Raw genomic sequence first — 14322 nt, forward strand, 5'->3', positions numbered from 1 at the left:
GGTTGTGTGTCTCCAGCAGTGGTCACTTGTGAACTGAGTGGTGAGAACTGCAGCAACCACAGGTAGGATCACAGCACTCATCCATCCACATATACACACCTTTTATACAGGACAGCACCAATAGTTCTCTTCAGAAACAGCTGCTGCTACAAACATTTTTCAAGTTTTTGTTAATCCAATCCTGGGGCCGTGAATGGGCAACTGTAGAGCCCAGCAGCCGCAAAACTCAACAGATGTTTGGATGTTCAACATGTTCATAGACAGCCAGTCAGAGTTCTGCTTCCTTCCAGTGTGATTCAGCTTCACGAAGACCCTGAAATTCCCCAAAAAAAAGTTCAAAACTGGAATAAACATCTGAAAATCATTGGAGGCTGGCCATATTAACTTTTTAAAATGCCAGTGTCATATAAACTAATGACAAACATTGGCCTGTTCCCAGTGTGACAGAGAGTGAAAGTGAAGGCACTGTATTTGAACACTGTATACCTGTATAACTGTATGACACATCTTTTTCCTCACCCAACATATTCTTCTGTAATAAATGAACACTTACTTTCATAGTTAAAAAGATCCTGCTGATGTCAGACCTCCAGTCTGGGAGCTCTTAAGGGTTTGATAAATTACTTAAGGGATATTTAGGGATATTAATTATTTATTATATATTCTTTTGTTTGTTTTGTTGTTCATATTTCTGTGTTTGTAAGTTGCTTTCTTTTGGATTTTTGTGTTTGTCCTTATAGCAAATGAGGTGGCTGGATATTATATCAAAACTGTAATAAAGTCTTAAAGGAATAGTTCTGGCTGAGACCAGCAACTTCCTGGATGGAGTCTCAGCTGGTTGCAGAGCCAGAAAACCCCTAAAAAATGGCAAATTGTTTTTGGACTTCTGATCAAACAAGATGTAACGTGTTAATTAGTGAACTTTATTGTTGCCGATAGGTTTCTTTTGGACAAAGCCAGGTTAGCTGTTTTCCCCTCTTTCCAGTCTTTGTGCTAAGCTAAGCTACCTGGCTGCTGGCTGTAGCCTCATATTTACCGCACAAACATGAGTGGTAGCATCTTCTCATGGAAGTCTTCCCAGAAAGCAAATGAGCTTATTTCCCAAAACATTGAGCTATTCCTTCACGGGATTATCAATGTATTCTAATTGCATCAGTTGCTGTCAAACACCTGTGAACATCCTTTTATATTCCTAGAAGTGATCCTCTTATTTCACCGTTTCATGAATAGTTACATTTTCTTACATAGCCTGAAACATCTCTTCAGTTCAGCACGAAGATGATCAGCTGGGTCTAACTCACCTAGCCAGGACGCTCCAGGCTGCCTCAGTGTGACTTCAACTTTAACCCTTCATGCAAAAACAAATGCTGAATCGGTTTGTCTGTATGCATCTACCGTGGCTCTTCTCTCAGCATTTCCTGCAGTATTAGTGTTTTCTGATGGTGAATGGGGTTGCTGTGTAGGCAGTGTTGTTAGCTGATTGTTCTTACACACCAATCACTAACTACACTACCAGTACAACCACCACCACACACACAACCACTGAGCCACATCAGCTTCCAGACAAAGCTGCATTTAGATGCATGTCTGCAGCAGATTACACTGAACAAAAGGGAAATCAAACGGAGCACCGTCTGCACTTCCTGTTGAGATGTTACACAAATGGCTTTTCACAATTGTGAAATCTAAATGATTTTAAAAAATACAAACAAGGTTGTGCTATGCTACCATTGTCATTGCATACATGTTGTCCTACCTCAGAGTAATTTCTTTCAGAATTAAAAAAAAGTATTAGCTCATTGAGTATCCTGATGTTTTAACAAAATGAACCAAAACACTTCAGAACAACCAGCAGAGCTGACACGGACGCATTTATTTCTTTTCATTGACAGTTCAATGTTACTTTATTCACACTTACTTTAATTTTAAAAACACATTTAGAGGGGGAATTATTTAAAATACTTGAATATTTCAAAGTTTAAAAACATGCTTAAACAGCATTATTTTAAATCATTAACACTTGTACGAATAATAAACATATCCTTTAAAGATACAAAAACTGTCCTGAAACTTTTTTTCCCCGCAAACAGGGTCTATGGTGCTTTGATCCGGCATCATGGCTGCCGTTCCTGCTCCAGTCCCGAGGAGTAACCCATTTCTGGTTCCATGTTGAAGGCTCGTCTCACTCTAGGATCGGGATTTGCTGACCCAGTGGTACTTGTCAACACGAGGCCCAGCGAAGGTGAATGTGGCTCGGTAGGACTTGAAGCCTTTCTGGCCGGAGAAGGTCGGACCTGCAGCCGGAGGAGCATGAGGTGGGTATGCATCCCCAGTAAAGGCCTTCCGCTTCTCCCTTAGCCAGGTCTGAGGGGCGCCCGGAGAAAACTCACTGAACTGAGGACGGGGAGGAGCAAAAAAGGGTTAGAGGACAGTGATAAAGAATCTTAACTTTTGACCTTTTAAACTACAAACCTGTCTTTTCACCTTTAGACTACCGTGTGTTAATGGTGCTTCAGGTCTTTTGGGTCATTCAGCAGAATTAAAAATGTTTTATAGTGAAAAGATTGGACTGTGTCCTATTCTTCAGCATTTATTTAGAGCGCTGAAGATGAAGTCATCGAGCTTATAGAGACAACAAAGTCCCAGAGACACAACCCTGTCATCAAAATTCTCTCTACAATTCCTTCTACAGTATCTGTGCATTGTAACTACGATGAGATTCTGAAAAGATCGTGGTTAGTTAAAACTCAGGCGACATCCTTTAGGTATTCAACTGACCCGGTAGACACTGTTGGGGTTGCTGACAGTTGGGATGGTTTTGGGCTCAGGGTTGGCGGGTGGGACTGGAGCAGGACAGAGGAAGGATAGGCCGCCGCTGCTCATGCTGTTGTCTCCTCCCCCCTCCTCCTCCTCGTCTGAAGAGCTTCCTGATTGAACATCGAGGCTCGCCCGCTCCACGGCGTCATGGATACGGCGGGAAAAATCGCCATCTCCACGCCGGCAGCTGTCCACCACCGAGACGCAGAATGGAGTGCTGTGTTCACCGTACCTGCAAGGGAGGAAAGAACAAATCAGAAACAGAAAAAAGCAGCAAACCATATTTTGTACCACTAATAAAAAGCAGGTTTTCTGTAATGTGAATAAAGCAATTAAGGAACATTTCCATAATGGAAACGTATGTCTCTCTAAAACTTTTACCATTATGTCATGCATTTCCTCCCCTGGCGGCAGCGGTGAGTTGGAACTCTACTCTTTGATTTTAGTTGTATTCTAACATTTTCATTGAAAATCCAGATACATTTTGTTGTGTTGATTCTGCGAGTCCATTTTAAAAGAAATAGTCCAACATTTTTGGGACATGTGCTCTTTTGCTTTCTTGTTAAGAGTAAGATGTCTGTACCCTCAACATGAAGCTAGAGCGAGCATGTGATTAGCTTAGCATAAAGACTGAAAAACACCAAATTGTGGGTTTACTCCCCGGAAGGAAGTCACTGCTAAGCTAAGCTAATCGTCTGCCACTCTGGCTTCATATTTGGCATACAGATATTAGTTGTATCAATCTTCTCATAACTCTTGGCAAGAACGCAAAACTAGTCCTTTAAATTCCAATCAATTTAAAAACAGCTTTTAATACACAAACCAAAATTTGAAAGAAAGCAGCAGCTCTGTCCAGGACACTGTCCAGGTTTAGTCTCAATTTGATATTTTTGCTCAATAAAACCAATGAAGAGGTGCAGTTTTAAAAAGGGACACACTAATCATGTCCAGAAGTCCCTCTGTGACTCTGAACTTGTGACCTTATACCTGCAGGACACCTCTCCGGGGTCGACCCACACCGTCAGCTCCCTTGGAAGGCCCAGATCCTCATACCGCACCGCACTCTGCTCGCAGGCCTGCTGCAGCACCGGGTCCTGCAGCCGCACACGGTTCATACGCAGACACCTGAAAGACACGGCAGTGACGTTCAGCTCAACACACACTTTCATTGTAATGGAGGAAACCAAAACCTGGGAAAATCAAATCTCCATGGCGTGACGAGGGACAGTGAAGCACCCATTTACCCAACATTTTCTTTCATTCATTCATTGTGTGCAATTCCATATTTCAAGTGTCTGACTCTTCTACAATTGATTTATCCTCTGATTGTTTTCCTAAAAGCAGCTCTTGCTGCTTGAAATATCACATGATCTTCATCCAGTTATCCTGAAGAAGAAGAACAAACACTACCAAATGAAAGTTACAAAAAGCTGAACTTTCACTTCCTACCTATCCATCCATCCATCGCACCATATTTACTGTCCGCCATTTTATTTGGGTGACTGAATTCTGAGTGTGAAATGTATGCTCTATAGTGCCCTCAAAAAAAAACCCAAAATGGAAAGAAAAGACCATGCATGAACACACCACCACCACAATGGGTCATATTTCATAGATGAGAAACTTAGCGTTGTGCGACAGAGATTTGTCAGTATTTACAAAACCTTTCATAATAAAAGTGTGATACCCCAGTTATGTTACATTTATGTGGCATTTTATTTATACTTGCTCTCTTAGATTAGCTAATTATTTGCCAAGGTTTGGTGTTTGTTGCATTATGTTCTTTTATCTATTGGGGGGGGGGGGGGGGGGGGACAAAAGGTTTACTGACCTGTAGGCCTGTCCCTTGGTGGGTGCGTTCGGGTGCCAGTGGTTCTTATAGTTCTCAAACAGAACGGAGGTGAGGGCAGCAGCGAAGCGCTCCCTGCCATCGTTATCCAGACAGCCATATCTCTTCACCAGCCGAGCCACGAAGAACACAGCAGCAGCGATCTCCTCCTTCATGGCTACGCACACACTCACTCTCTAACCTCTAGCTTAATAAACCTGACCAGATACAACAAACTCAAACCTGTACTGTTAAAAACCTTTACTGAGAATAAAACATGTGTAGGGTGATCCTACTGTTATAGAAAAACAAACATAAAACTGACAAGACAAACTGGAAGCCAGACAACTTAAGCAAACATATTTGCTGCTGGAGCTCTAGAGAGAACTCAGCTTTGATTTCTAATGCTACTACACCAATAAATAACAAAACATATATATCTACATATACCTAAATGTGTGTATGCAGCAGCAGCTTGTTCAGAAGGGGAAACCTCACATACATCAGATACTAAAAGAGTCACTCCCTCCTTAGTTTCTCATGTGGTTTAATAAAACCACAGTTCAGCTGTGGGACAAGCTGACACACCTGAAGCTGGTTGACTTAATGACAGTGTGTGTGTGTGTGTGTGTGTGTGTGTGTGTGTGTGTGTGTGTGTGTGTGTGTGTGTGTGTGTGTAATTAATCAACTTACATAAAAGTAAAAACATCAAAGTAAAAAATATAAATAAAAATAATATTATATTTATTTTTCATGGCTAAAAATGCCAAAAACGTGATTTACAGACTTCCAATGGAAAAGGCACAAAAACTGCTGTTTGTTTAGATTTATAGAGAAACAATATTGCACAACCTTGAACTGTTCTACAGTAAGTTTGAGAGTATATCACAATAGATTTGTACATTCTGTGTCATTTTTCTCGTATTTTGGGTTCCTGACAGCTTTTTAAAATAAAATGATAATCAGACTCATAGCTGAGTTTGTGCTGAAAAAAGGAACCCATGCGGATGGGTTAAAGACTGATGCTAAATAAAGACACAAATTAAAGCATAGGTAGTCAGAAGAAATGAACCAAAATGAACCAGGACTCCAGATTACCTATTACCTAATGTATCTCAACAATAATTTAGGGGGCAGTGGGCTTTTCCTGCCAGCTTGCTGCTTAGAGCCTAATCTAATAAAAGCCTAACCTAATTTAGATTAGTTTTTCTTTAGCAGCACAATGAAAAATAAGTATATCTTTAACTCTCGCTTGTCCATTCATATGTGACAATAGCAGCTTTGTTGGAAGACATCCCAATTAATTCACTCTTTGTGCACCAAACACTCCGTCATCCCTTAGACTATCATAGGAATATCATATATATATATATATGTATATATATGATATTCCTATGATATATATATATATATATATATATATGTATATGTATATATATATATATAACAGCATCTTTTTAAGACTGTGGACCAATAGAATCTTACTAGCACAGAGACAGATTGGAAGGCCCCGCCCCCTGATGACATCATAATAGAATGCCTTTGATGTCACCATAGAAGCCAAACAGAAAGCTCATGTTGACAAGCTGCACTAAAGGAGCACTTTTATATACTTCGTAAAGTTTCTGGAGAGAAAACTGAACAACATAATCTAAGAAGCATCTTGAAAGAAGATCAGCAGAAAATCCCCAATGGATTCATCAGGACACCTAGTGACCGCTTATGCGAAATTCACTCCAATCAGAAGAGAAGAAGTAATTGTTGGCCCATATCTAAGGTCTTTGGTCAAAAAATATGAGGCCGGGACCTTATTTGACATGAACAAGGTAGATAATGTGATGCTTCTGCTGGTTGAATTATGTCAGAGCATTGTTAATTTGTCTGCCATGACTATCATGGAAAACATTAAGTCTATTATTTCAGACTGGTACCAGAAAGCCCAGAGGATATACGCTCACGTAGAGCCGAGCCTATGTTTCTTCGGTGTAAATGAAAGTGATGTCTTTGCTAACCTGAAAAACATCCTTCCACCGAGTTTTGTTTATGCTATAAACTCCACGAGCAGAATTCACTGCAAGAGCTTTGACAAATTCATCAAAGTAGTCGCAAAAGAGGTGACGGACAGAATCAACTGTCGTATAGCTATGACAATGGCCAATAGACCTTCTTCTACGTTACCCACATCTTTTGATTGTAACTGCATCATTTTCACAACTCTTCATACCATGATTGGTCTAGCCAATCAAACAATAAGATGCCTGCACCAAAATAACTGCCTGTGCTCACCACTGATAAATACCTCAGAGGAGGCCACTCCAGCCTCACACCACAGCCAAGCAAGTGAAGAGACACAGCGTATAGTCATAGAGCACTGGCCCTGTGAGGCAGTGTATTCTACTTCGAACAAAGAGATCATGGCAATATTGACAGAGATCACCACATTTTGGCATCAAAAGAATGAAGATAATTATGTATTGTTTTGGTATGGGGAGTGCGGGATGTCCCTTAATAGCTTTTATAACGGTGCAGAATATAGCACTGATGTATCTAGTGATGACAGAAACCCAATACTTGCTGAGGAGCTGCAGAGTTCTGACCACACTGATACACAGGACAAATCAGAGGACTTGATCAGCCAGGAATCATTTAAAACTATTGACATAGAACCAAGTTGTCCAAACAAGCAAGTCAGTCCGGCCTCACCATGTGAAGATCAGCCTGATGACTCCACAGCCGGGCCAGCAGCGTCCTCTGACTCCGAGTCAACGACATCGTCAGAAGATAACACAAAGCGGCTCATACTGCTGCTTGTAGGGTTCCTATTGCACACCACAAAGAAGGCCGGGACATCGCTGGTCCAAGCAGATTTCAATAGGATCATCAAGAATCTGAAAAATAAGACATTGGGAGAGATCAAGATGGCTGACATCGTTATCAGCTCAAAGCGAAAAACTGTTAAGAAGATCTACAAGGCTCTGTTCAGAGAGCTCTGTCGGCAGTTTGGCTCTCCAAAGCGGCTCCTCACAGCCTTGGCATCACAGGATCCGGCTGCTGACGATCTTGTTTTCCAGTTCTTGAAGACTCACCTGACTGTGCCCGCTCCAGCTCCGAAGAAGAACGCTGTTGTCAGATTCTTCTCATCTGTGGGCAAAGCTATTATGAAGCCCTTCAACGCCTGCTTCAGTGGTAGCTCCAACTCCTAGCAGATGACCCCCCCCCCCCCCCCCCCCTTTTTTTTGAGTCAGGTAGTTCAAGCCATTTTGACTCATTGTGTTTTCGCCTGTTCATCTGCGTGTAGTGGCTCAGATCCACACCTGGACAGTCAAGTAAGAAAACATCTCATCATGATGATGCATATATACAGGCCGCATGGTGGCTCAGCAGTTTACACTGCGGCGTCACGACAGTAAGGTGTGAGATTTGGCTGCTCTCACCCTTGTCTGTGAGGAGTGTGTGTTCTCCTCGTGCTGGTGTGGGTTTACTCCGGGTGCTCCGGTTTCCTCCCGCATTCCCTAAACATACAGATAGATAGGACGCTTTAAAGTGTCCCCATAATATGAAATGTCTTTAAACCATTAAAACAGTGTCTAAAAATAGCTTTTAGGTTGTTAATGTCACCTTACTCCACGCTGTCTGACAGCATCATATACAGTATATTCTGGATCACCTTGTTCCAGCTCTTTATTTAAGCTATACAATGCTATATGTTTATATGGCTGCACCATGGAAACACTCTAGATACCTTGAGCATCATTTTATACATATTTACCAAAGAAAACTGCCTGACTTAACATCTCTGGTATGTTTCGAAATGTTAGGTTCTCCATTACAATTTAAAATCAACATAAAATTTCAGGTTTGTCAATAAAAAAAGGTTTGCATTGTTTTCAACTGCTGCAGGTGGATAGAAATGTGAAAGTTTCGGTCAGCTTGATGCCCAGTTAAAACATAATAATAATCAGAGTAAGATTATAATGTAAAAACTACAGAAGATCGGGTGAAGGGAAAGCAGCTGCTGAATCTGAATCGGCCACTAGGTGGAGACAAACAGCCACTAATGATGCAGACGGATATCAGTTAAGTGTTACTAAGAAGTAGGTCCGCAAACATTTTAATTGTCAGTTAATCTGCTGTCATTAAGTTATTTTCTAATTTAACTGGTCTATCGTAAAAAAAAAATAAAAATAAAAAAAAAGCTCCACCAATAAGTGTACTAATAAAATCCTTTAGAGCCATTACAGTTTTTAAAAATTTCAGCTGCACATTTCGTGAAACAGTTTCAGTTGTCAAAACGTTTCACCACATCAGTGTGCACCGACTACGTCAATGCATCACTGGATCGACTGAAGATAATTGTACTGTATCATTTGTGAGTCCACAATATCATCAAGTCCTTGGTCACTTCCATTAGAAAAGGTGCCCTGGAAGTGTTCTCAAGATAACTTGGACAACACAATTTATCTTAATCGTGACTTTCTTCTGTTAAACTTATGAACATATTTGTGACCAATTCAGATATAAAGACCATCAGTGCACAGTAGCTATCTACTTTCTTATATTTGCTTTAATTTTTGTTTTTTTTCTGAATATCTGAATATATGGATTTGCCAGAGAACACAGACTGTATAAAATGTCTTAATCGGTTGGGGAAATATCACATTCATAAATCAAGAACAAACAAGTTCAGACTTTTCTCAGTTGTTCTGGAAATATTTTATGCATAAACAGTCTGTGAACAACTGCCACTCTCCTGCTCTCCTTGCTGCTTTTCTCTGTCGTATATGATACTAAACTAAATATCTTCAGGTTTTGGACTGTCGGGCAAACAAAAAGATATCATGATCTTCCAAACTGCTGTATTTGTTATGCACATTAAATATTAAAATCCAGGGAATCGACTTTATCAGCCCAACTGAACTACAAAGAAGAAATAAAAAACGGATACAGAAACAATCACAGCATATATTTTATTTGAGTGAACATTGAATTTATATAAAGCCAAAGCCATTCTGTCAAGAAAAAACGTAAAAAAAAAAAATTATTATAACTTCCACCATAGAAATTCATCAAGTGAACAAGCGTTAAAGGTTATAGACAGTAATGATACACCAAAGTGCAAATGATAAGTGGAAGCGAAGAAAAACTTTACAAAAATATTTAGATTTTCTTCCCTGTCAGACGGCCACCCTGTGCAGACTTATCAGTTTCTACACTCAAAGTATTTAAAATGTTTGAAGCATCAAGTGGGACACAAATAACTCTCCATTGTTTGACAGAGGACGCACTAATTTGGCCTTTAAACGATGAATTCATTCATAAAGTGTCACTGAACAATCAAACCAATAAACTAAATGTCCAGAGAAAACAACTTCCCTGCAGGTTTCGAGGCTATGATCAGGAGGAATGATGCTGACTGGCCTAAATCCAATACTAAATGAATGGCCGACATCTTCTTAATTTGTGAGAGAGAGTGAAACATCTGACAGGTTTTATACTAATTTTAAGGTAAAACAGAAGAAAAAGAAATGAAAAGAAACCACAATATACTGAGAAGTTTGTAAGTGATGAATGAAAAATGTGGTGTTTTGCAGAGGTCCTCTCTCTTCTTTCATAAAGATAAAGCGTTAAACAGCGAGACACACGTGCTCTCTCTCCTTTAAACACAAAAACACGTTTTAAAACAAGCTTTCATATGGAGTGTGTCCTGTGATCTGGGCCACAGAGCACTTCTGTAGAGAGTGGGGATAACAAGTGACACTCAGATTCAAACTGGTGTCGCAACTAAAGCAAAGCTACAACTTTGCCAAAATAATCTTAAAGCAGTCTAAAAGTATTAAAAAGGGAGCTCAAAATGTTCACCATGAACATAAAATGGTGGGAAAGGGAATGAATTATTTGGCAAATAAGTGAAGAGTTGTTAATGTGGTCAACTCAGAGCACTCAGTAACAGTTCAAATTAAAATGTCAAATAAAAGCAAAACATGTCAGCATGAGCATTAAATGCTTTGTAACGAAATTCAAGCAGGAATGGAGAGCAGCATCCTCTGAACTGTATCCAGCTTCACTGAACACAGCTCAATAAATACATGAATCATTCGGAGGTCAAATCAGATTAACAGAAAAAGCAAAACTCATATAATTAGGAAACTCTGGAAAAGCTTAAAACATGAAATTCTCAAATATGGTTCTGAAATAATTTTGCTAAAACGACTTTCACAACACAAACAGTCAGAGAGGTGAACTACAGGACGTCAGCTCATGTAACACCAAACACAGTCTTTAAAAAGAACATGATTTATGAACTTGGAGAACAATAATAAAAAACTGTCAGCAAGCAGATAAACATCAGCTGATGAAGGTCTCCTGGTTTTCCAGCAGATTAAAGGGTCAGTTCACCCAAACGATTAAAAATCCCACCAGAGATACGACTACAGGAAAGCCAGAAACTGTTTTTTCTGTAGTTCGAGTGACGCTGACCCTTCAAATGTGATAAAATGTATCGGACCAAGTAAGATTTACATTCACAACAATGTGCAAAGGCATGCACAAAGCGAGTTGTTGGTTAGCATAACAGAAACTTTACAACCAACAAGATTTGTGTCTATTTGTTTCTCTGCTGCAGCTCAATCCAGCGTCATGGGCTAGTATTCAAAATTCACCTTCCAGTGTACATTTTATGTTGTGATGCTACTGTAACTTATGTGAACACAAAGCGACTCACTCACTAGATTCTGTAACGTTCAATAAGCCCACGCTCGTATGGATAAATCTGAAAATGCTGAACATGTCAAACAGGCTTCCATCTACAGTGCATCCGGAAAGTATTCACGGCGCTTCACTTTTTCCACATTTTGTTATGTTACACCCTTATTCCAAAATGGATTAAATTAATTTTTTTCCTCAAAATTCTACACACAACACCCCATAATGACAATGTGAAAAAAGTTTTTTTGAAATTTTTGCAAATTTATTAAAAATAAAAAACTAAGAAATCACATGTACATAAGTATTCACAGCCTTTGCCATGAAGCTCAAAATTGAGCTCAGGTGCATCCTGTTTCCACTGATCATCCTTGAGATGTTTCTGCAGCTTAATTGGAGTCCACCTGTGGTAAATTCAGTTGATTGGACATGATTTGGAAAGGCACACACCTGTCTATATAAGGTCCCACAGTTGACAGTGCATGTCAGAGCACAAACCAAGCATGAAGTCAAAGGAATTGTCTGTAGACCTCAGAGACAGGATTGTCTCGAGGCACAAATCTGGGGAAGGTTACAGAAAAATTTCTGCTGCTTTGAAGGTCCCAATGAGCACAGTGGCCTCCATCATCCGTAAGTGGAAGAAGTTCGGAACCACCAGGACTCTTCCTAGAGCTGGCCGGCCATCTAAACTGAGTAATCGGGGGAGAAGGGCCTTAGTCAGGGAGGTGACCAAGAACCCGATGGTCACTCTGTCAGAGCTCCAGAGTTCCTCTGTGGAGAGAGGAGAACCTTCCAGAAGGACAACCATCTCTGCAGCAATCCACCAATCAGGCCTGTATGGTAGAGTGGCCAGACGGAAGCCACTCCTTAGTAAAAGGCACATAGCAGCCCGCCTGGAGTTTGCCAAAAGGCACCTGAAGGACTCTCAGACCATGAGAAACAAAATTCTCTGGTCTGATGAGACAAAGATTGAACTCTTTGGTGTGAATGCCAGGCGTCACGTTTGGAGGAAACCAGGCACCGCTCATCACCAGGCCAATACCATCCCTACAGTGAAGCATGGTGGTGGCAGCATCATGCTGTGGGGATGTTTTTCAGCGGCAGGAACTGGGAGACTAGTCAGGATAGAGGGAAAGATGAATGCAGCAAAGTACAGAGACATCCTGGATGAAAACCTGCTCCAGAGCGCTCTTGACCTCAGACTGGGGCGACGGTTTATCTTTCAGCAGGACAACGACCCTAAGCACACAGCCAAGATATCAAAGGAGTGGCTTCAGGACAACTCTGTGAATGTCCTTGAGTGGCCCAGCCAGAGCCCAGACTTGAATCCGATTGAACATCTCTAGAGAGATCTGAAAATGGCTGTGCACCGACGCTTCCCATCCAACCTGATGGAGCTTGAGAGGTGCTGCAAAGAGGAATGGGTGAAACTGCCCAAAGATAGGTGTGCCAAGCTTGTGGCATCATATTCAAAAAGACTTGAGGCTGTAATTGCTGCCAAAGGTGCATCAACAAAGTATTGAGCAAAGGCTGTGAATACTTATGTACATGTGATTTCTCAGGTTTTTTATTTTTAATAAATTTGCAAAAATCTCAAAAAAACTTTTTTCACGTTGTCATTATGGGGTGTTGTGTGTAGAATTTTGAGGAAAAAAATGAATTTAATCCATTTTGGTATAAGGCTGCAACATAACAAAATGTGGAAAAAGTGAAGCGCTGTGAATACTTTCCGGATGCACTGTATATTTTACTTTTCAAAAGGTTTCTCATTCATGAGGCAAAGCCAAAACAACGAGGGCTGCTATTAATTCCATTACTGAACTATATATATATATATATATATATATACACACACATACATATATGTATATACACATATACATATATATGTGTATATCCCCCCCCCCCCCCCCCACATTAATCAATTTATGGTTTCATCTATAAAATGTCAGAAAACAAACGTCCATCAAAATTTCCCAGAACCCAAATATGACGTCATCAAGTTGCTTGTTTTTGTATTCCATTTCCATACGTCTTTAAATTTCAGAGGGTGGAACCAGAGACTGTTCAGCATTATTTCCATCATCTAGAAACCAGCCCGACTGTTTTCTCCAACGTGGCTGAGCTGATCAGCAGGTTAAAGCACCGTTTTGTCACCTCAGTGTGGATGAAACACAAAAACATGTTTTCAAATGTATCTTAGTCTTAGTCTGGAAACGCTGACCTCTGCCCCGAGCCACCTTCCTTCGATTAACCCCTGCACTCAGATCAACTCGAGCTGATCTTCACTCACTTGAAACTCTTCACTGACACTTTCTGGTTACTCGACAAGCTGATTAAACTTCACATACACCTGATGAGAATCCCTCTGCACACAGTTTATCGGAAGGTAACTGTTTTCTGGATGAATCGCAGGTCGCAGTGGTTGATATTGTACTCAGCAGAACTGTTGACAGACGGTTTCAATGGCTCAGGAAAGCATGACCGCTGAGGTAACACCCAACACAACTTTCCCCGCTGAGGGATTAATAAAGGATTATCTCTTATCTAACACGTCTCCTCACAAATGCACTGAAATGTATTGAACTTCAACATTGTAAGCACAATTTGTAGACAGTAACTTAAAGACAAATGCAAAACCCCACACACTCTATATGGTGTGAAGCATCAGTAAAAGCAGAGGACAGACTAACATTATTTACAGGTGATCAATGTGAAGCTTGAGGCTGTAACAGTGCAACTCTCACAGGACTGCAGGACTAAAATTCAATGACTGATATGACAGTCACAACACACTCAGGACCTCGACTGTCGCTGCTTGTGGCCGGAAAAACTGTCAGATTTTGGTGCAAATAGCTCAAACCACAGCTCAAGAAAAGGAAGAACGAACTCCGTACAAGGAGGAGGAGCTGGAGATAGGATTTATATTGGGACACACTGATGGTTTGATTTTGGATTCTGCAGTCAGGATCAAT

At 40.6% G+C, this 14322-nt stretch overlaps 1 protein-coding gene and 1 long non-coding RNA gene across 3 annotated transcripts; one reads left to right on the forward strand and one right to left on the reverse strand.

Moving 5' to 3' along the window:
- Positions 1–4501, forward strand: LOC139295495 (uncharacterized). Of its 2 annotated transcripts, none has more exons than XR_011598422.1 (3): positions 1–62; positions 2091–2315; positions 3811–4501. It is a non-coding gene; the product is annotated as an uncharacterized lncRNA (long non-coding RNA). The 2 variants fall into 2 exon arrangements; XR_011598423.1 differs by lacking the exon at positions 3811–4501 and adding an exon at positions 2922–3123.
- On the reverse strand, positions 2147–4821 carry btg4 (B-cell translocation gene 4). The gene is made up of 4 exons (XM_070917689.1): positions 4649–4821; positions 3805–3942; positions 2779–3049; positions 2147–2394 (listed from the first exon to the last, which is right to left on the reverse strand). The coding sequence occupies exons 1-4, from the start codon at positions 4819–4821 to the stop codon at positions 2188–2190; spliced, it is 789 nt and encodes a 262-aa protein (XP_070773790.1). The 3' UTR covers positions 2147–2187.
- Positions 4822–14322: the final 9501 nt, after the last annotated feature.

Source organism: Enoplosus armatus, chromosome 13 (assembly GCF_043641665.1).
Source record: "Enoplosus armatus isolate fEnoArm2 chromosome 13, fEnoArm2.hap1, whole genome shotgun sequence".
In the NCBI taxonomy this organism is placed as follows: Eukaryota; Metazoa; Chordata; class Actinopteri; order Centrarchiformes; family Enoplosidae; genus Enoplosus; species Enoplosus armatus.

Excerpts from the sequence above, each read along its gene's own strand:
- btg4 (XM_070917689.1), bottom strand. The coding sequence starts at position 4,821 with ATGAAGGAGGAGATCGCTGCTGCTGTGTTCTTCGTGGCTCGGCTGGTG. Across the intron at positions 3,943-4,648 it reads ACCAAGGGACAGGCCTACAG|GTGTCTGCGTATGAACCGTG; the intron begins GTCAGTAAACCT and ends CGTGTCTTTCAG. Across the intron at positions 3,050-3,804 it reads CCCGGAGAGGTGTCCTGCAG|GTACGGTGAACACAGCACTC; the intron begins GTATAAGGTCAC and ends CCTCCCTTGCAG.